Genomic DNA, 21,851 nt, shown 5'->3' on the forward strand with positions numbered 1-21,851 from the left:
ATTACAAATTCTGACAAATTGCATGATGTGATAAAAAGCTTTTAGTCTTTATTTGTGGAGCACAGCACAGTTTCTGTTAAGTCCTCTCCACACACCCAGAATTGTTTGATTTCTCCTTATTCTCTTGTACAAGTACTACATGCATCTCTGCCTCCCCCCCCCCCCCGGAATTTTATGCAGTGTGGAATCAGGATTGTTTGATATGGTTTTATTCACTATATGCAATGTATAGCATATAGTAATGTAATCCTTGAATTAATATGTGCTGGCATTGGTATTTTGATTTTTGTTGCAGCTTATTTGTAAGCTGACAGTTGAAGACTTCGAAACTCTATTTTTGCATCTTGGAAAAGTGTCACTGAAATGAATGCCAATTCTACTGTGTTGCTACTGACTTGATACAGTCAGCTCTGGTGATTGCACACCTTGCATTTCACATTATTTTGAAAGTGTCCTCACATGAAAAGAATGGCCCATATGGAAAGCTAACACACTTTTTCTCTTGACATACATACATACATGTTTTTCACATGGGGACAGTTTTAAATAAATGAGCTGTTACCTGAAATCTGAGGTGGTACAGTCAGATGACACACTGTACTAAGTTAAGAACAACATTACGATTCATCAGTCATTGTGAATTGTAATAATATTGATGAATCTAAGGAGAAATCTTCAGTCTTTCCCCACCCCCCACCCCCGTGATCAAATGTGAGGAGAGAGACAGATACAGAGTGAGAGATCAGGTGGAATTATTAATTGGTCCATTACTGAGTGTTGTAGGTAGCATGCTTTCATGTGAGCTTATATTTCACGACATATATGTTGTGGCGGATAATATTGCTCTTTTCTTTTCTTATGATCAAATGGTGTTAAGCATATGAACCTGCCCCCTTCTTTAGACAATGCAGTGCAATAATTAGTAGATGTGCAAAATGTGTTTCAGTACTGGCCAGTCCATCCCCTCCTGCCTGGGCACACCAGCCCAGGTGAGCCCAGACCCACTCCACCTGGCAGAGATCAACATGAGTTTCTTCCAAGCTCATCCTCACTTAGTGTGGGGACACCATGTGCTCCACAGGCCCAACTATTGTTTTCCTCCTTCTTATACTGCAGGTACATACTGCAGGTACTCACTACAGGTCACCACATACAGAGTACCTATACATGTTATGTTTCTTTGCATACACTGGCAAGTGTCATATAAAACAGTGCTAAATTCTGGGATATTGTCCACTAACAGAGAAAGGTGCAAGTACATTGATGAAGTCCCAAAGATTTTAGGTGGGGTTTGACATACTTGAAATGGCTTTTGGGTCGCTGTTTGATACGCAGGTTAATGATGCTTCTCTTAGATAATACTGACCGTGGGATTGTTTGCCTTCTAGCTGAATGAAGTGCTATTCAGAAGACATCTTAAGGCAGCCCTTAAGGCAGTTCAGGGAAGTTTTTAATATGTAACGCTGTACTGTTTTTAACACTTGATTGGGAGCCGCCCAGAGTGGCTGGGGAAACTCAGCCAGATGGGCGGGGTATAAATAATAAATTATTATTACAGTGGTGCCTCGCAAGACGAAATTAATCCGTTCCGCGAGTCTCTTCATCTTGCGGTTTTTTCGTCTTGCGAAGCACGGCTATTAATGGCTTAGCGGCTATTAACGGCTTAGCGGCTTTAAGAAAAAGGAAACAAACTCGCAAGAACTCGCAAGACATTTCGTCTTGCGAAGCAAGCCCATAGGGAAATTCGTCTTGCGGAACGACTCAAAAAACGGAAAACTCTTTCGTCTTGCGCGTTTTTCGTCTTGCGAGGCATTCATCTTGCGAGGTACCACTGTATTATTATTATTATTATTATTATTATTATTATTATTATTATTTTCACTGTTAATGTTTCAGTGTTCAATTGTGAGCTAAAATATATTCCTAAGAAGTTTTTAAGCAGTCTTTACAGCTGAACACATTTAGTTTCTGTTACGTTGTGGTGATTGTGGGCATCCCAGAATATGAGTATATGCAAACTCGCTTACTCTAGAGACTAAGAAGGGATTTTTTAAAAAGGAAAATAATCATAACAATAACTGTGTGGTTTTATTTCTGCACTTATTTAATTGAGCAAAAAGGCACCTCAAATAACATGCTTAGCAAGTGACATTTCCGCCTGGCATATTTTATGCTTCCCTTTCGTACCCTACGACGGCACTTAAATATTCTAGAGTTTCAGTCTGTGTTTCAGATGTAGTATCATGATGTCAGTATTTTAGAGGAGTGTTTTTCAGACAGGGTACCATGAGCATTCCCTCCAGAGGTTCCACAAAATTTTACAACCTTCCACCTCAAGCACTTTCCCCTCTTGCACCTGCCAGTCATTCCTCAAACTCAAGCTACATTGCTGAAAAGTTAATGAACCCACAGAATTACATTTGTGAAAAACATTCTGATCGTTGAATGATTTGAATAATATTCCAATTATTAATTAGCAAAAATTCTTGCCTTTGAATTTTGTAACTGTTAAATAATGTTCTTAATTGTGTTTACTGCTTTGTGGTGGGGGCAGAGAGACGTTGCTGAGATTCTGCAGGATATCGCTCTATGCTGCAGTATTTCCTCTACAAAAAAACAGAGGAAGAAAGATAGAAAACGACTGTTTGCAACTAAATGTGTCATTAGAAACCACATCAACTCTTTAAAAAGGTAATAATTGGTGTGCCCACCCCCACCGATTTTTTTTCCTGGACTGCAGCAAGCCAGGAGGAGAAATTTCACTGTTCCATCCTCACCTTCAATTCTGAAAAAAATAAAATTGCACCCCACACCTACTATTATTAATTATAGGTGCCACAGGGAACTTTAAGACTAATAGCAGCTTGGGAGTAGGTGATTTTCACTGTGGCTTTGATGGTGGGAAGAGTGAAACTCCTCCGCATGCTGCAGACCTGATGAAAATCATCCCACCCCAGCCCCCCGCCGCCTATTGTTACATTTTTATAACCCAGTATAGTTTCTAATGACACATTCATCATCATTTGTCCTTTGACCATTAGAGTTATGGAAGTAGGAGAAATCAAATGCAAGTGCATGAACTAAGGACAGTCCAAAGATGCTTTTAGGTGGAAAGATGTGATTATCTACTCTCTCACACTCTTTTGCAGAGAAGAAGCTGCAAAGGGTGGCACCAGAACTGGCTCATTATCACCTTATGCCTCTGTTGCTTCCCAGGCATCTAGAAATAGCACATAACCATGCATGTAATGTGCAGAAAAGGCCATGATCAGAGGCTGGGTTGCATTGTAAGGAGTGCTCTAATTATGAAATGCATTATAAAGGGTGATTTCAGAATGATGATGGGGATTTTTGAGATGGCTATGAAGAGGCAGCAGATGTGAGGTTTAATCTCGGGACTGCTTGTTCACAGTGATTCTCACATGACAGAACTGATTCACACTGATTTACACTTTCAGGAAAACCCCTTACAGAAGAGAAATTGCTAGCGGGTGACAGCTTATTACAAAGCATGTTTCGTTACAAGCTTCTTTCAGTTCTAGTAAAGTGGCCAGAATAAGAAAATGAGGGCTATATGTACACACAAAAAGAGAGAGAGAGAGAGAATGAACGAAGCAGGCTCACAAAAAGGTCCTCAGGAGCTTCAGAAAGGCATTATGACCAACTTGATCGGTCATCTTGTTTTCTGATTATCACATAATTGCCCTCATGTGTTTTGCATAACTGTTCAACATACCTTGTTCTGTGAATTATATCATGTTTACCCTGTGCCAGAACAATTTAAATAAAAGTCACTGAAGGACTTACCTTCTTTTGCATTATATCACTAAATTTCCCTTTAGCAGAAGCTTTTATGTTTTTTTAGTTGGAACTTCTTGAAATTCAGTGTTAATTGCTATTTTTGTCCTTTTCAGACTAATTCTGGTTTGCCTGACATAAACCTATTTGGTCTCATATGGTTCACCACAGGTCACCAGAATCATAGGACGCTATAGCTCATTGTGTAGTGTCCAATAAGAGTGCATAGGGCAGTATGAGGGTATAGATCGGGTGTAAGGAACATCCAGCCCTCCAAATGTTGCTGAACTACAACTCCATCAGCACCTATAAGCATAGCCAATGGCCAGGGATGACAGGAGTTGTTGGGGGTTGGCAGTTGTCTGTCTTGGAAGACAGTGGGAGAGTGTGCATTTAAGCATGAAGTCAATCCACTGGAGAATTACAATGTCTGCTGTGGTTGTAGATACCAAAACAGGAGAGACATGTTTTGTTGCAGCTGGGGCAGATGAAGGTGTCTGGATGGAGTGATGCAGGTGCACCATGACGTTTCTTCTTTCTGTGCTCTCCTAGCCGCACTGCAAAACCTATGCTGTGAATATGTGGTTTTGGCTGCCGTCCTTGCCAGAAAAAGGTGTAGTTTTTCTTTCGGTGGCTGCCATTCAAAGTGAGTCTAATCTCTTGTAGAGTGGCATTGTTGATGCTGAGTGTTTTCAGCTCACTGACAATGATGGCCATCTTTCATGAGTTGTAGTTCAATAACATCTGGGAGTGCCAGAGGTTCCCCAACTCTGATGTACAGTGGTACCTCGGGTTAAGAACTTAATTCGTTCTGGAGGTCTGTTCTTAACCTGAAACTGTTCTTAACCTGAAGCTACTTAACTTTAGCTAATGGGGCCTCCTGCTGCTGCTGCTGCGCTGCTGCTGCACGATTTCTGTTCCCATCCTGAAGCAAAGTTCTTAACCCAAGGTAATATTTCTGGGTTAGCGGAGTCTGTAACCTGAAGTGTATGTAACCTGAAGTGTATGTAACCCGAGGTACCACTGTATATAGTGTTGAATTTGGATAGGGAAGACTTGAGTTTAAATTCTTTTTCAAGCTTTATAAATCACCTTGAGCAAGTTAGTATTCCTTAATACAGGGATGGGGAACCTTTGGCCCTCTGGATGTTTCTGGATTACAACTCCCTTTCCATTGGCCATGCTGGCTGGCGGTGATGGGAACTGTAGTTCAACAGCATCTAGAAGACCAGATTCCATACTCCTGACTTATTCTAAACTTCCTTATGGAGTTTTTAGAAGGATAAAATAGGAATACCAATGGAAGCTACTGATATGTATTCAATGGTAGATCTGTGTAAAGAGTCTTACAGGCGCCTCGTCTGGATGTGGCCAAGATGTGAGTAACCGAAGACAGATGTTTCACACATACATGGGCTGTATCCAGCTAAGTCCTACACAGAGTAGGACTTAATTCACTAGGACTCACACTGGATGCAACATATATATATATACACACACACACACACACACACACACACGTATATAATACACACACGCACAGAGGCAGCGACCATTTTACACGGGGGTTCTGTTCCCAGCCTCCACATACTTCAGTGGAGCATGTACAAGCACCCCCGCCCCCTTATGCCACACCCCTCCTGCCCCCCTCCTGCCCTTTTCTGGGTCCAGAAGGGCCCACGCATCAGCAATTGCGTGACAATTGGATGTGCCTAAATGTGCCACCTGTATACCGATTCTTACAACTAATTTTAAAATATGTTTGTGTATTTTTGTCAGGCTGCTACTAAGCTAATCTTTTTAAGCATGCAGACAAGGGAAGCTGTTTTATATTGAATTGTAACAATGGTCCATCTACTTCAGTATTGTGAACACTGACTGGCAGCACCTCTCCAGAGTTTCTGACAGGATTTCCGCTCTACTTGAAGATGCCAGGGATTGAACCTAGGACCTTTTGCATTCAAAACATATGTTCTACCACTGTGCTCTGGCTCTTCCCTTGTGTATGAAATATGATTCATTTTAAACACACTTCTCTTACATCAGCAGTAAGATAGTAGAATTAGAGTCACTAATAGAAGAGTACATTCCAGCGTTTACACATAGCTCCTTTCAAGCAGCTTTGTTCATTAGAGAACGAGGGGGAGACAGGAAGTACAAATGCCGTGCCCTTCCTGTTCCCTGCACTTCTTTGTATCATCTGAAATACAACATTTACCTTTTATCCTGGAGGAAGGTATAGGAGTTCTATTTCTGGCACTACGGAGACACTTGCACTTCCTGTCCACCCTGTGTTTCTCAGTATCGGAAGCCATTCTTCAAGTTGCAGTGCAAACAGTTATGAAGCCTGAAACTGCTTTACAGAATTACTCAGATTGTAGTCTTAGCAGATTTTCCCCAAATAAAAAGCTTTTAATGAAGCCATTTTGAGTAATGGTATCAGAATATATATGGTTATTCACATGGACATCACTTTTTGAAGTTGTTAATGGTTTTGAAAGTTACATCACATTGGCATTCTGCACGATCTGTTTTATTCATTGAATGCAAGTTGTACAGACCAAGCACTGGTGTATTTGGTTTTAGAGAGTTGAGTGTCTTCAGTAATACAACAGGAAGTCAAGTTCCTCTTTAAACCATTTCCTCCTCCTTTGCTGCCACGTACAGTGGTACCTTGGGTTAAGAACTTAATTTGTTCTGGAGGTCTGTTCTTAACTTGAAACTGTTCTTAACCTGAGGTACCACTTTAGCTAATGGGGCCTCCCGTTGCCGCTGCGTCACCAGAGCACAATTTATGTTCTCAACCTGAAGCAAAGTTCTTAACCCGAGGTACTATTTCTGGGTTAGCGGAGTCTGTAACCTGAAGTGCTTTAGCACCCATAAATTTCAGCACCAGGGCCTTGCATGCTGTATGGCATCCATGATCCCAGGCACCCACGGCCGTGGGGCCAAGCTGGCACTCTTAACAAACTCTGGGTAGCTTTGGCAGAGACAGTCATTATTTGGGGTCATTACTCACACAACTCTCCCTGAAGTTCTGCGGAATAGGTAGAGGGCTTGGGAAGCTATGAGATCTATTTTCTCATTGCTTAACATGAAGATGAACTTCCTTTGCCCCTATCATGTGAATGTGATAGAACTTGGGAGAGATTTAGGTTGAACAATTCTTTCAAATATTCATGTTTTAATTTATATACAGTTCTACCTCGGGTTACATACGCTTCAGGTTACATACGCTTCAGGTTACAGACTCTGCTAACCCAGAAATATTACCTCGGGTTAAGAACTTTGCTTCAAGATGAGAACAGAAATCGTGCTCTGGCGGCACAGCAGCAGCAGGAGGCCCCATTAGCTAAAGTGGTGCTTCAGGTTAAGAACAGTTTCAGGTTAAGAACGGACCTCCGGAACGAATTAAGTACTTAACCTGAGGTACCACTGTAACTTCACATTTCAAGAAAGGAGATTTCAACCAAATTTACTGAGATGTCTTGGAAAGTGGTGGGCCTTTCTTTTTTATGGGTTTTTAAGCAGACTGGGTTTCTTTCAGGGATGCTTCTGCAGGGGATTACCTTCATTGGCAAGGGACCGAATCAGGTGACCTTTGATGTTCCTTCCAACTGTGAATTTGCTATTTTTAAAAATTAAGGAAACTTCCTCTTCTTTTTCTAACAAACTCTCAACCTCCGTTGCCTTCTGATAACCTCAGTTATTTTCAGGCTGTTTTGAGCTTTCGTTTCCTTTCCTTTAGAAAAAAAAATCCACGCAAATATTTGGCATGCCTGAGGAAACCCCCAAATATTGGGAAACCACCACTGTTTCAAACGTAGTTGGCACCATTTTGCTGCATAGCTAATGGACATGGCAGTAGAAGGAATGATAATCTACAAACATTTTTTCCTCCACCTCTGGAAAAGGAAATGAATGCATCCCAAGAAATCTGAAAAGGAGCCTACGCTTCCCCTTTAACGGTGGGCATGAGTGGTCCCATGTTGTTTACACTCCTAAAGTTATAGGAAAGAGAAAGGGGCATGTAGGGTAAAATGAAAATGTGACCTCTCTTTTTTTGGGGGGGGGGCTCTCTATAATGTCCCACAGGAAACAGTGCAGTCTTGGACTGCTTTAACAGTCATTTTCACTCTTCACTGTCCCAGTCTCATAGTTCTGAATGTGTTAGAAGCTTTGCAAGTACCTAGGGACCACCTTCATCTGTAGCGAGCAAGCATTTGGAGTGTCTGACAGCTGGTACTGATCAGTTCAGAATACTCAAAAGATTGTATGTTGTTTTCCCTGCTGTTTAGCTAATATGAAGCTACCATTTTGGCTCAAGTAGCACAGAGCTTTGCAATTCCCTTAAAACCATAGCAGCAATTTTGTACTCTTCTTCCTGTTCGAAACAACTTGGCTGGTAAATTAAGAAGGATGACATTTCATTGTGTGACAAAAATATAGGACTATGGCTTTAAGGCAGTAGGCAGTACATGACAACAGGGTAGTATTTTGTTAAGTTTTCTGTTTAAACAAATAAAAAAGAGAATTTGAATTATTTTCTATATTTACATTTAATCATGCAGTTCATGTTCTAAGATACCTAATGTATGTTACAATGTTTAAATAACAAGTTCTAGTTTGCCCTCTGTTTCAAAAGACTCTCATACTTTAATAATACTTTAATAATTTCTTACTATTATAGGAAATGCATTGATCTCAGAGTTCTTGTTACACAGTTGAGTGTTCTGTGTCACTGCTTGTCTAGGAACTACAATAAGTCTGAGATATGCATAGAACGTGTTAGTTTTTGGTGACTTGTCACCTGCTTATGAAAAATGCCTTTTTCTTTTTATTTTCAGATCCCTGAAAATTGATGCTGTCAGTGAAGGAAATACCTTAGAGATAGAAAGTTGCTTCTCCTCAGACCACCTTCTAGATAAATCAAAGATGCCAGATCTTATAAAGAAAGTAAGTACAGTAGAAGCAAAATATTTGCAAATAACAGTACAGATAGTTGCATTTGAAACTACTGATACTAAGATACTAATGTTTACCAACCCCCAACCCCCCAATCTATGGAACACATTGTTCTGTCTTTCTGGTATATTTGTCTGTTTTGTTGAAATCAAGTTCTAAAAATTAGAACTGGTATAAGTTAAACTGAAGGGACGCGGGTGGCGCTGTGGGCCACAGAGCCTAGGACTTGCCGATCAGAAGGTTGGCGGTTCGAATCCCCACGACGGGGTGAGCTCCCGTTGCTCGGTCCCTGCTCCTGCCAACCTAGCAGTTCGAAAGCACATCAAAGTGCAAGTAGATAAATAGGTACTGCTCCGGTGGGAAGGTAAACGGCGTTTCCGTGCACTGCTCTGGTTTGCCAGAAGCGGCTTAGTCATGCTGGCCACATGACCTGGAAGCTGTACGCCGGCTCCCTCGGCCAATAAAGCGAGATGAGCGCCGCAACCCCAGAGTTGGCCACGACTGGACCTGATGGTCAGGGGTCCCTTTACTTTTACTTTAAGTGATACTGAATTTTACTATTTTCCTCTTAGTTGCAACATTAAGCCCTGTTTTACATTGCTCACGCCTAATGCAATTCAGCCCCAAGGTTTTTGGGCCCACAGAATGCAAAAAGGGCGGAAGATCAGGCGAGACACACTAGCTGAATCAAAATGGGCCATATATATTGTTACATGGCATCCTAATCTCCACAGTAGTGCAAGATTCCAGGGGTTCCTGGAACTAATCCAGGATTCACGGTGGACAGTGAAGTAGGTGATACTGAGCACTCACTGTAAGCCATCAATGCATCACCACTCATGCCTAATCTGTTGTGTCTTTCCTCACTCCCACCTGCACCAGAGGGAACAATTTCATTGTCTCAGCTTAGGCTAGCATCCTATTCTCTCTCTTCTCCCCCATCCCCTCCAAAATCAAGATTCAGCCAGGTGCCTTTATCAGCTTGCAAGCAGTGCAGAAAGGTAACATACTTCCTATGTGTTCTCTCTGTATCCCCCCCACCCGCCTCATATGGTATGTTACCTTTGGAAAGCCTCTATCAAATATTGTGGTGAAGTTCAACGTCAGGAAAAAAATGCATTAATTATCAGGGGGGTCATTGCTAGCTCCATATCTGAGATTTGCTGCATCATTTTAGAACAGGTGTTATTCTAATGAAAATTAGAATTTTGCATGTGTCAATTATGTGTAGCAAATTAATGACTATAGAAACTGACAAGTTTTTAAAAATACACTTTGAAAATAGCCATCTGTGGTGTTGTACTAGAAAAAATGTCCCCTATGAATAACATGGTGGCGCTTCTTCAGTACCCAGATTAACTTTTATATCTGCAACTATTCTCTACTCCACAGATAGTTCTTGTGGCCCTCTAGATGTTGTTGAACCAGCGGTGGAGGAAGCCGCTCGGGCGCCTAGGACGGTGTGCCCAGGGGTGGGGTGACCCACCCAGAGGGGCAAGGCGAGGGCAGGGTGAGCCACCCATAAGGGCAGGGTGCACTGCAGGGCCTCCAGAGTCTGCCTGCTTCCTCCCACTCGGCTGCCCTACAGCTGGGGGGGAGCCAGCAGGTGGACCGTTCAGGCAGCGCGGAGCCTGCATGCCCCCAAGCCACCACGTCTCTCCCAGCAGAGACACATGGCTCGTGCGTGCTGCAGGCCCTGCGGTGAGTGCCACCCTGCATTTTGTCACCCCCCTCAGTGGTAACACCCGGGACGCACAATACCCTGTGCATCCCTTTCCTCTGCCGCTGTGTTGAACTACAACTCTGATTCTCCCTAACTATTGGCCATTCTGACTGAGGCTGATGAGAATTGTAGCTCAGCAACATCTGGAAGGGCACACATTGATTATCCCTGCTAATACTACTGCACTCTGTGGCTCTCCTCTAGTTCTCGTTTCAGCTGCATACTTCCTCTTCGTTTGTGTACAGCTTTCACAGAGTTCTCATTTTCCCTTGAATTAATCTGTGGCCTTTTTACAGTCGCTGGGGGAATCATGATCTTGTGCTGATGAGTTTGAGGGAAATTGACCTTTAAATATTACTGTGAGTTGTGTGTAACATGGTGTATGTGTGTGTGTGTGTGTGTGTGTGGTAGCAACCTACATAAAATGAGAACAGGAGGATAGAAAGTCCTTAGCCACTCCTAAACAAATGTCATATTTAGAAGTTGAAGATCAAAGGTTTTCTGAGACCAATGTGAAAGATTTTACTTGTGGAGAAGTTACATTTTACACACCCATACACACCCACTGAGTTCAGTATAACTTCAAATGCATAAAATGTCCTCGTGGTTTACATGGAGAAGTTATGTCTGGTTTTGATCACTAGTTAAGTGTAAAAGATAAATTAGCTGAAAACTTAAAATACGTTATGAATCTGTGGGCACTGTAACCCTTATTGTTCTTGGAAGAGCAAAAATGCATCTGGGAACATGCATGCATTCTAACAGATGGGAAAGGGGCGTCTGCTGCTATATAAAAACATTTTTAATTTACAGTGAATAATGTTTCATCAAAACACAGAACAGGGAAATGACTGTATCCCAACATTTTTCATTAAACATACAGTGGGTTTTTTTATATAAAAAAGTAAATTTCCATTGCATTCCATAATTTCTGACTAATTGTTTAAATATATAATTCTTTGCTTGCAGTCCAGAAAGAAACTAGATTTAACACATGGCCAGAGTGATAAAACTGTTGTGCTGTTCATTTGCTTTAAATGTTTCCTGTTATGAATGCATTCTTCATTTTTGTTCAATAATCTGAGAAATTAGTCGTCATTTCTCACAAAAAGATCCTAATACATATTGGGTTTTTAACTTGTCTTAAAGCAAATTATTATTATTTTTAAATGAGAAAAATTGGAACGAAAACTGCTTCTGGCCTTCAAACAGAAAAGTCTGAAATGACCCTGCTGTAATGTTACTTATTGCCCAAAGGATTTGCTATCTAAGTGATCTGAAACGCTTTGAAACCATTCCTGTCTTTCAGGAAAACACTTGTCCTTTCCTCAAAGTCTTTACAAAAGAGCATTTTTACATTTATTTCTTTGCACTTCATAAGAAGGGTTTCTCTCAAAGCATTGAACTTGGGGCTTTATTTTCCGCACACTTAGAAAGCAAACAGAAACCATCTCTTTGTTTAAGGATCTTGACATAGATATAATCTAGAATAAAGCAATAAGACTGGTCAGGACTGCTCCTGCTGAGAGCTGTCTTTGGCAATAATGTTTTGAAAGCATATGTAAAACAAAGAATTGTGGAAAACAGTGCACATTGTATATTAGGTATCATGGTGTGAAGAGCAACATATGTTCTTGATTACACTTCTTAAAAAAAATTACATTCACTTTTACTCTGCAGTATAACTTTGGTATTCAGAAACTCACTCTGTGATTGTAGCAAAAGTATTCCATTGTGCCCCCGGGGGACTTGATTTGCTTTTGTAATCCTTTGTCCCACGGACTTTTTTTAAAAGGTTCATCTTCCTGGCCAATGTAAAAATAGATGTGGTAGATGTGTATAGTACATGGCCCCAGCATTCCAGGGATTTCCCCCCTGAAGACTAGAAAGAAAATTTGAAGCAAACATCTGATTATGTTGCATTACTATGTGTCCCAATGATTTGTTCATTGGGACACATATTAGGGACACATTTCCTTTTAATCCAGATTTTGCATGGAGAACTTCAGTGCTGAAAAGCAAAGATTGATGTCGTGTATTCAGAACATCCAAGAAAATGTGGCTCTTGGCAGGAAAAAGGCTGCCCACCTGTTCTGCATAACATGCAGTTACTACTGTGGGTGGTAAAAGCATTAGCACTCCTGAAGTGGGCAGTAGGGGCAATGCTACCCACCTTGTAAAACCTTAATTTGTTAATACGGGAATTGAATGGAGGGATGAGGCACAAAGCAATCATTTGTTGGTTATTGAATGCGACTGTGCTCTGAACACTGACAGGCCTTATGCATCCAGGTGTATGGCAGTGGTGGCTGGGGCCCATTGGGACTGGTAGGGCAGAAGACAGGGAGGCTGACTATAGATGCCTCAATCATAGGTTGAGCCAACTAATTCGAGTATTGTGCCCATCCTCCTCTCTCCCAAGTTCTACAAGAACAACACAGAGATTGCAAATGAAACTTCCTCTGTGTATGGTGCTGGAGAAATATATTTCTGGACAATGAGACCAGATTTAGTCCATTACCTACAAAAGAGGGCTTTTAGAGTTCAATATTAAATGGATATGTTTACAATATCACCTCCATTTTATGACTTTAAGGAGTCACTGTCAAATGAGCAGCATGTGTTATTTATCTTCTGTAATACTCTTGCAGAACTCAGACCTAATGTAGTGGAGGTTTAGTGCTTTGGGTAGTTCTTCAGTTTGAACTTATCTTATGGATACTCGAAGTTTAATATATGGGGGGAAGGCTGAAAAATAAAGATTATGAACTTGAACTTCCCGACTGTAAGAAATATTTAGGTATGAGATTTATTTTCAGTAAGAAATGTGCTAAACTTGATGGTGGTGGTGTTTAGTTTAAAACTTGAGCAGCTGCTGTGTCTTGGAAACAGGATTTATGTAGCTTCCTTTATAGCTACATTATGTTCACAAAGTGAACGTGTTAGAGCTGTGAATTTCTGCATTAATTCTGCTAGTGATGAAGCACTGTATTCCGCTCATATACATAGAATTGGTATATAACCAGCCTTAGAACAAAATCTGCAGACCTGCATTGACAACCTCCCCACCCATTTAACCGTCCAGTGGTCCTTTACCTTTACTCCCCTTACCATGTATTCTTGGCATCTAGGATTTGGCACTCAGTCCATGGACTAACATGTGGCCATGTGGTTGGATTATTTGACTACCACTGGTGGGATTTGGAGTCCAGCAACATCTCTTAGCCACATCTGCTGTAGACCACACAACTACTACAACCATTTAACATTCTCTGCAGGAAATCCAGAATGCCCTGTTAGCTGGAACCGTTTTTGCTACCTTAACTAATATCAACTATTTTTGCACAGCTGTTGGACCATGTAATATCCATACTTGTAGTTGTGCCTTTTGCATAGATCATTGAGCCGTTGCAGCGCAGATCCTTTGTGGATTGCATCCTTACTTCTATCTATGGCAATAGTCCCCAGCTTTCATATGGTATAAACTGCTACCTGCAATTAACATGTGTAGCATAAATGTAGTAGAAATCTGCTTTGATCGTGAGTTGTAATTTAAAATTATGATATTGGCTGCTAATATCATTAAAAACAGATGCAAAGTGTACAGTTTATTGTAATAACTGTATGCTGTTGTAATAGTAGACCCAGCTACATGGGAGTTGTAACCCGATAATCAAAAAAATGTTCTTAAGATGAACACAAGTGAAAATAGTCATTTTGGAAAGATCACAGCCTATAGTTAAAAACAAACTGTTCTTCATTCTTTGTAATTCAGAGTCTTCTCTGAATGCTATAGAAGGGAGCAGTTTCCAAAACCTACTCTTTCACATATGTTCACATCAAATTCTTAACCAAGGAATTGTATCAATTTATGAAAAATGTCAAGGACAACCGAAAAGTTGCTTTCAAATTTAAAAGTGTCTCTTCACAAATGAACCTTCTATAAACAACACAAAAGTCAATGGGAGGGCCTCAGAGAAATACTAATGAAGAATGATGGTGCTTGAATGTGTAAGTAAGTAAGCCACAATTTCACAGCAATATTTGACATGGTGTTATATATATTTTTCTCAGTACCTTTTGCCTGAAGATTTTTGTTGGCATGCCACCTGTCAGAGCATATTTGTGTAACTTTTAACAGGAAATTGTTTGAAGAGGGTTATCTCTGTTCTACATATATTTCCAGTCAAGATGTATGACAATCTCACAAACATAGAAATTCGGTGTATTTTGGGTTTATGTTTTTTATAAGTGTTGTCCATTCTTTTGGTTATTGGGTGATACATACTAAGCAGCAATACTAACCTTTGTGACTGGATTTTATCTTTTTCAAAAGCAAAAGAAGGATCTCCTATACATCAGGACAGAGGAAAGTAATTTGATGCTGGACACATCTTTTAAAAATCCCTTATCCAGAAACAGCTTTCTACATTAAATTGGGATGGTCAGTTAACAACTCACAGGCTGAATCTGGCTCTAAGAACAATTTCATCTACCCCCATCAAATTTTAATTAGCTTACTACTGTATTTAAATGTCATGTGTGGCGCTGTATAATAAACCACTGAGTCTCTTGGGCTTGCTGATTGGAAGGTCAGCAGTTCGAGTCTGCACGATGGGGCGAGCTCCCATTTCTTTGTCCTAGCTCCTGCCCAACCTACCAGTTCGAAAGCATACCAACGTGAGTAGACAAATAGGTACTGCTGTGGCGCGAAAGTAAACGGTTTAGTCGTGCTGGCCACATGACCTGGAAAGCTGTTTGCAGACAAACACCGGCTCCCTCGGCCTGAAGCGAGATGAGCACCGCACCCCATAGACTGTGGCTATGTATGATCTAAATGCATGTTCCATAACTGTACCAGGTAAATGAACTTTTTAGAACCTGACTAGTTCTATAGTTTGGGATGTATTTTTCCCCCTGATAACATAGTGTCCATTCAAACATAGAGAAGTTGACCTTCCCTGCTTTAAATACTGATGTTTCATTTCCACAGAAACTGTTGCTCCTGCATTCTTTCTTGGAGCATGAATCATATCCCAACCCTGTCTTTAAGGTATTAGTGAAGTAACCACTTTGCTCTAATGATTAGTTTGTGAAAATAACCACGTCAATCTAAAATACTGCAAGCTGTGTTGAATTAGTGCATACTAGTAGTTTTCGAGTGAACATTTGCTCTGGAGGGAAGCCAAGAAATCCCAGTTGCTGGCGTCAAAACAGTTAAGAGAAGTTTGGAACACCCATCTTTCTAAGTCAGCCATGTGTCTTCATTTTATTACATTGTTATGCTGCATTTATGTGGTGCTTGGTGGAATATTTGATATTGAGCACGTACAAGATATATGATGTGATAATTGTAACATACAGACTAAAATTGATAAGAAAAAGAACTGTCTGTGAACAATTAATAACATCTAGGCACAGATTTCAGTTTCTATTATTGCACTCTATACTGTTGTGTTCTGATATTGCGTGAGGTTTCTCTACTTTTATAAGTCAAGCCTGCTCCAGGAACTGATGGCAGCTGTAAAGATTTACCGTATTTTTTGCACCATAACACTCACTTTTTTCCTCCTAGAAAGTAAGGGGAAATGTCTGTGCGTGTTATGGAGGAAATGCCTACGGGTGGCATGCCTATGGATTTTCCTCCTCTAAAAACTACGTGCGTGTTATGGTCGGGTGCGTGTTATAGAGCGAAAAATACGGTAAGTCAAAATAAAGAGTTGGTTTAAGAAGAATTCTTTTTTAAAAAAGTCTAAAACCTATTCACTTATTTAATAAACAGTATTTTTAAAATCACTTCTGCTTTTTAATATTTAAATGCAGTTACAATATTGATGGATCTGCTTCTATTTCTAATTACTATTTTAAAACAAAGCAGATTCTTGATCATGCTGCTGTGCCATTCCGTCTATGAGATATTGGACATGGCTTGTAACTATATTGGAGACATTCAAAGGACACCTGGCAAACATATTGGAGTGATACTCAGAACCATAATTCAAAGTTGTTAGTATGGTATTAAGAGCAGTAAGCTGCCTGTCCACCTAGCCAAAGGTTCATCAAGTTTGATGGGCAGACGAGGCACGGAGACTGGGCACTGTGGTTCATTAAGGGTTATTGGGAATTGTAACTTTGCAAAAGGTAAACTACAGTGCCCAGAAATCTTTAAGGGAAAGAATGCTCTTTGAATGTGCATTAAAGGTATAGTGTGCACTTGGTTGTGTATACCCCGTCTCCCCGTTTACTCTGTACCCAATGCACTCCCACCACTGGTTTGGGAAATTATCTGAAATGCATTATCTGAAATGCATATACATCCTGTATATGCAACCCCCACAGTTCACTATTATCTAAAGTTGTATTGTGCACAAACTTTTTGTTTCACCAACAGTCCAGAAGCTGTATTCACATAAAGTTTCCTTTCCCCCCACCTATCTGAATTGATGTGTTGACGTCTATTTTGCTGTTTAACCATTTTTAAAGGTTAGCACCTACCTTTCTTAAGCACCTGCCTGTAGTTTGACTATTGTCAACAGTCTTGACCCAAAGACAATCAATATTATCCTCTCAATTTTGCTGCAACTCTGTGAGGTAGGCTGGCATCATTAATATTTTATACATATAGTTTTGAGATAGAGTTGTCTACAATAGTCCAGCTTTAGGCGCCCTCCTCTTGCTGTGAGGTGAGTCAGTATTTTTCATGATGTACAAATAAGGCAATGAGATTGAAAGGGTAACACTACCCATTTGCTGTGTCTGTTGTTGAGCTGAAAAATTGAATCATCATATTAGTGCAAAGTTGAGCAATTCCTTCAAATGCCAATTCTGGACTTATGTCAAGAGTTTTACATAGACTGTTTCTGGAAAGCAAAATATTACTTAGTTCCCATTGCATAGCCCCAGTCTTGGTGACTTTCTGCTGCTGCAAAACTGTCACAAAGTGGTTGCTATTGTGCTCATGGATGCTATAAACCCACTTGAAAACTATGAACAGAGAGGACTGGACTGGTCAGCTCCAAATGTTTCAGCTGTTAGCTTTTCTTGAGATACGTAAGTTATCTGGCAGCTAGGAATTTATTTCTATATTTATTTATTAGCATTGGGGAACTTATACATTTAATGTACTTAGTTGCTTTTTAATTCAAGACATTTTTTATTACATATGCTCAAGTTATTAAAGTTTATAGCAGCAAAAATTTATTTAGATTTGTTTTTTATTATAAATGTATCCGAAGCAGTAGAAACAAGAAAGTTAAAAGCTAAAGGTATTTCATTTCATTCTAAATTGCCCAGGTAGGCACATTCTGAGACCCTGAACAGCAGCAAATGATCAAACAGGACACCAGGCGTTGGTATGAAATCAAGCCAATTTTTTTATTGACTGTAGCAGGCAGGATATGTGTTGATATAGCAGTAGGGACAGGATCTGTTCATCATTCCACTCACCCCATGCTGGTGGAATGGGATTAGCTGGGGTTGGACCACGCCAAACCAGTTCCATAGGAGTTGGCCAGTGTTGAACCCTGTTAAGGTGCAACCAAGCTGGCAAGGTCTTACTGGGTGACTAGAGTTAGGATTCCAGCCAGGCAGAGGGCCCGAACCCAAGTTTGGATGAATGCCATGGCCAATCCTGTACTAAGGCCCCTGCACTAAGGTCCCTTCGCTATGTTGATCCTGCCCAATGCCATTTCTGCCCTTGAATATACATTATTCTGCCTAACAGAGGAAAGTCACGTTTCACTAAGAAAAAGGCAAAACAAACAAACAAGGGACAATCAGTTTGGGAGAAAAATTCCTTTCAGGCCCTGTCAACCAGCGATCCAGATTGCCCATATCTGGTGTGGTGATTGGCACATAAAGGCACACAATTTTGTAATGTTTTTTTCCAATCTGGAAAACCTTTCCTGTTATCCTGCCAAAGTTGAATGGTATTATTTTATATTCTAGCTTCTCCCAAGAGCCAAGTATATGGGTGGGATAAATTCTTCCAAAATCTGGTACGCAAAAAAAAATTGACAGACTATAAGGATGTACACTGTACAGTATACCTAGCTTATAAAAGCTAAGTGATTGCAGACACCTCATTCAGCCCCACTGCATTAGGCTCCATACTGCTTGGGAAGATCCTTTTATTTGTTTATTTGTGGTAGCCTATTCTGGGGGTCAACAAGCATACCCCCCCAAACAAATTTTGGCTCATTCAGCACCAATCACTTGCTTGAGAAGCAGGAAAAGAGAGGTTGAATGAGGGCTTTATTTTCTACCCAAACCAACTTATGTCGCTATCAGAGCTGACCACAGAAATAGGAATGTGCAAAGAGATCATTTACTAACAGCCCGTTGCTGCATGAAGATCTTTGAGACAAAGCCTAGAACGTAGCACATACTCTGGCAAATATTAAAGTTAAACAGATTTCATGCAGCTTTCTTAAATGTATTGGCTGCTTGAGAAAAAGGGTCAGCTTGAAAGGTTTTTTAAAAGTATTTTTTTAAGATTTAAAAATGTTGTAATTCAAAGCCTTCAGCAGATACAGAAAATCAGTAAAATTAATCTGCACTTTTGACTTTGCAGCACCTTGTAGAGAGCAATAGTGCCTCTTAAGCTGGAGCCTCCATGTGTCTCATTGGTAATAGACCCACCTTCTCTGCATTTGTTTATCAGTGGTTCAGTTTTTAAATATAAATTTGGCCAAGTATGATGCACTGCCTGTAAAATCTGCTGTTAATCTAGAAGATCTGTTTCTGTTCAGAGAGGATCATATATTTATTCTGGTTCAAAAATAAATGTAAATGAATTCCAAAGTTTAATGCTAGCTCAGAAGTAAAAGCTGTTCTTTCATGGCAGAGTGCAGTGAACTTTTTGTTCATGTCAATAAAATGTACTTTATCACTATATAGTTCATACTGTATAATGTGGGGCGTAGCTCCACGCAGTGTAGAAATTAATTTCACTAAGCACACACATAATATGAATTGTGAGGTTATTTGATATCCCTGTGGCTTAACTGCTAGTTAATTTATTTGTACTAAGCTTCTTTAAAATATACAGCTTAATCTGAACCATGTGGTATGGACTAGTTGCCTTTGAAAGTGGACTGAATACCAATCTACTGTCATAAGTGCTTTCTCCTTGTTAAAAATAAGATTCTTACCCAGTGCATTGAAACTTACTGAGGATAAACGTAGCCTCTTACCTGTGCTAATATATTTCATATATTATTGCAGTGGTCATAAAAAACTGTGTTCCTAGGAAACTTTAAAGGCTTCCTTGATGACATTGATAGTGGTGGAAAAGCTGCTCCAGATATGTGTCCCTGCCTCTGCTTGAAGGGGCTCAGGGCAACAAATATGGGGCATTCCCATGTTGCTGCCATAGACAGTTGGAGGTAGGCTAGACTGAGGCCATGTAAATATTCATAGGTTAAAAGGCAGCGAGGTCATTTCTCTCTGCTGCATTTCATGCCGTATATGCACATTTCTGTACACACCGGGGTGGGGACATCTTTACTCAGTGTGCATTACTTGTTTGGTTTCCCTGTGCCTGCAACCCCCAACCCCCGTTCATGAAGCTGTCATCTGTGCATATGCAACGGCTGCCTCAAATGAGCACACCTTGGCTTAACTGCAAAATGAATGTGGCTTATGTTTATGAATTGGGTGAAAGCTGGTTTGAGGGGAAATGCAGCAAGCAGCATTATTTCTCAGGAAGCTGCAGGATAGATGGATTGTGCCAAAATCATGTGTACCCAACTTCAAACACCAGCGGTGGAAGCACGCTGGAGCCAGAGCAAATGCTATTGTGTACATAGCTTGAGAGCGAGCTATCTGAAGCCATACAATTGTCTTCAGGGTTGAGCTGGAATTTCAAACCTTTTAACTGCCTTATCTAGAGCATTGCACTTGCTGGAAAACACAAAGTGTGTCTTGAAGCACCATTAAAACTAACAGATTTATTTTGGCATGAACTTGCATGGATTTCAGTCAATTTAATCAGATGTGTTATGTGTTATCCCCGCGTTCCACGTGTTTATACAGTGGTACCTTGGTTCTCAAACACTTTGGTTCTCAAATGCCTTGGCTCTCAAACGCCTTGTTTCCCAAACGCCGAAAACCCGGAAGTAAGTGTTCCTGTTTTTGAATGTTTTTCGGAAGCCGAACATCCAATGTGGCTGTCAACTATTGTTTCTGGGCGCCTGCACCAATCAGAAGCTGCGCCTTGGTTTCCGAACACTTCAGAAGTCAAACAGACTTCCGGAATGGATTAAGTTTGGCGCTTTTGTTTTTGCTATCTATTTTGTGTTTTTTGAGGCATTTTCAGTTAATTTGTTTTTGTGACTGTGTGGAACCCAGTCCAGCTACTCATTGATTGATTGTGTGACTGTGAAAATGGATAAAGGCCCCCCATCCAAACAATGACTATCATCAGTGCAGGTAAGAAAAAGAATGTAATTTTAATTTTTATCATCTACAATACTGTCTTATTTCTTTTATAGTACAGTACATTGATTATTGCTTTCATTTTATGAATCAGTGGTCTTGTTAGATAGCAAAATTCATGTTAAATTGCTGTTTTTAAAAGGCTGGAACAGATTTATCCATTTTGCATTACTTTCTATGGGAAAGCGCGCCTTGGTTTTGGAACGGACTTCTGGAACGGATTAAGTTTGAGAACCAAAGTACCACTGTATACACGTGTGTGTGTGTGTAAAAACAAGGAGGTCTGAGGAAATGGAATGTTGAAAATAGTAACAGTAATCATTATCTTCTTAAAACTGACCATTCATAAAATAGTTTGTGATAACATAAACATCCTGGCTTTGATAAGTCAATTAACACATGTAGTGTGATTTAAAAAAGCAAAAACAAAAGGATTTGTCCTGAATCAAGTCACTTGAGATTTACCAAGAGGCTCAGTTCTAATTTACATTGCAGTCTCATGCTAGCTGACAACATGCCTGAGTATCTGATCTTACATCTGCAGGAAAGTATTGAGTGCATTCTGGGTGCACACTGTTTGCTTAAGGCAATAGGTCTCAGAACCTTCTGTGCCATGCATGGATTGCTCAGCAGGCAAATAGATGGGGAAGGGGTTCCCTGAGGGTAGGAACATCATCCAGAGCCTATGGATACTGCTGTGTTTCAGTGCGCTCAACATGTATGTTGCTTGGAGTAGTTTGACGAGTGGTCTCTAAGGCTATTCAGTCATTGCATACCTGTGGTGCAGTTATCTTCCTTGTTGCTGCTATAGCTACTTAGTAAACAGCAGCAATAGTAGTAGTAATGGAAGCTCTACAGATGCTCATAAACCATTTTGCCCAAACCTGCAGGGAGTTAGCCTTACCATTAGCCTGAAGAAGGGCAACAT

The 21,851-nt window shown here is 40.4% G+C and overlaps 1 protein-coding gene across 4 annotated transcripts in view; it reads left to right on the forward strand.

Annotated features, from left to right (window-relative positions):
• The window catches only part of RFTN1 (raftlin, lipid raft linker 1), a 106,118-nt gene that overhangs the window by 36,409 nt on the left and 47,858 nt on the right, over positions 1-21,851 (forward strand). For all 4 annotated transcript variants that reach the window (XM_082193421.1, XM_082193420.1, XM_082193423.1 and 1 more), the window contains exon 4: positions 8,646-8,754. In XM_082193421.1, the coding sequence (XP_082049547.1) occupies positions 8,646-8,754 (109 nt within the window). The remainder of the gene's footprint in view (positions 1-8,645; positions 8,755-21,851) is intronic.

This window comes from Podarcis vaucheri (genome assembly GCF_965113315.1).
Source record: "Podarcis vaucheri genome assembly, chromosome: 12".
Taxonomy (NCBI): domain Eukaryota; kingdom Metazoa; phylum Chordata; class Lepidosauria; order Squamata; family Lacertidae; genus Podarcis; species Podarcis vaucheri.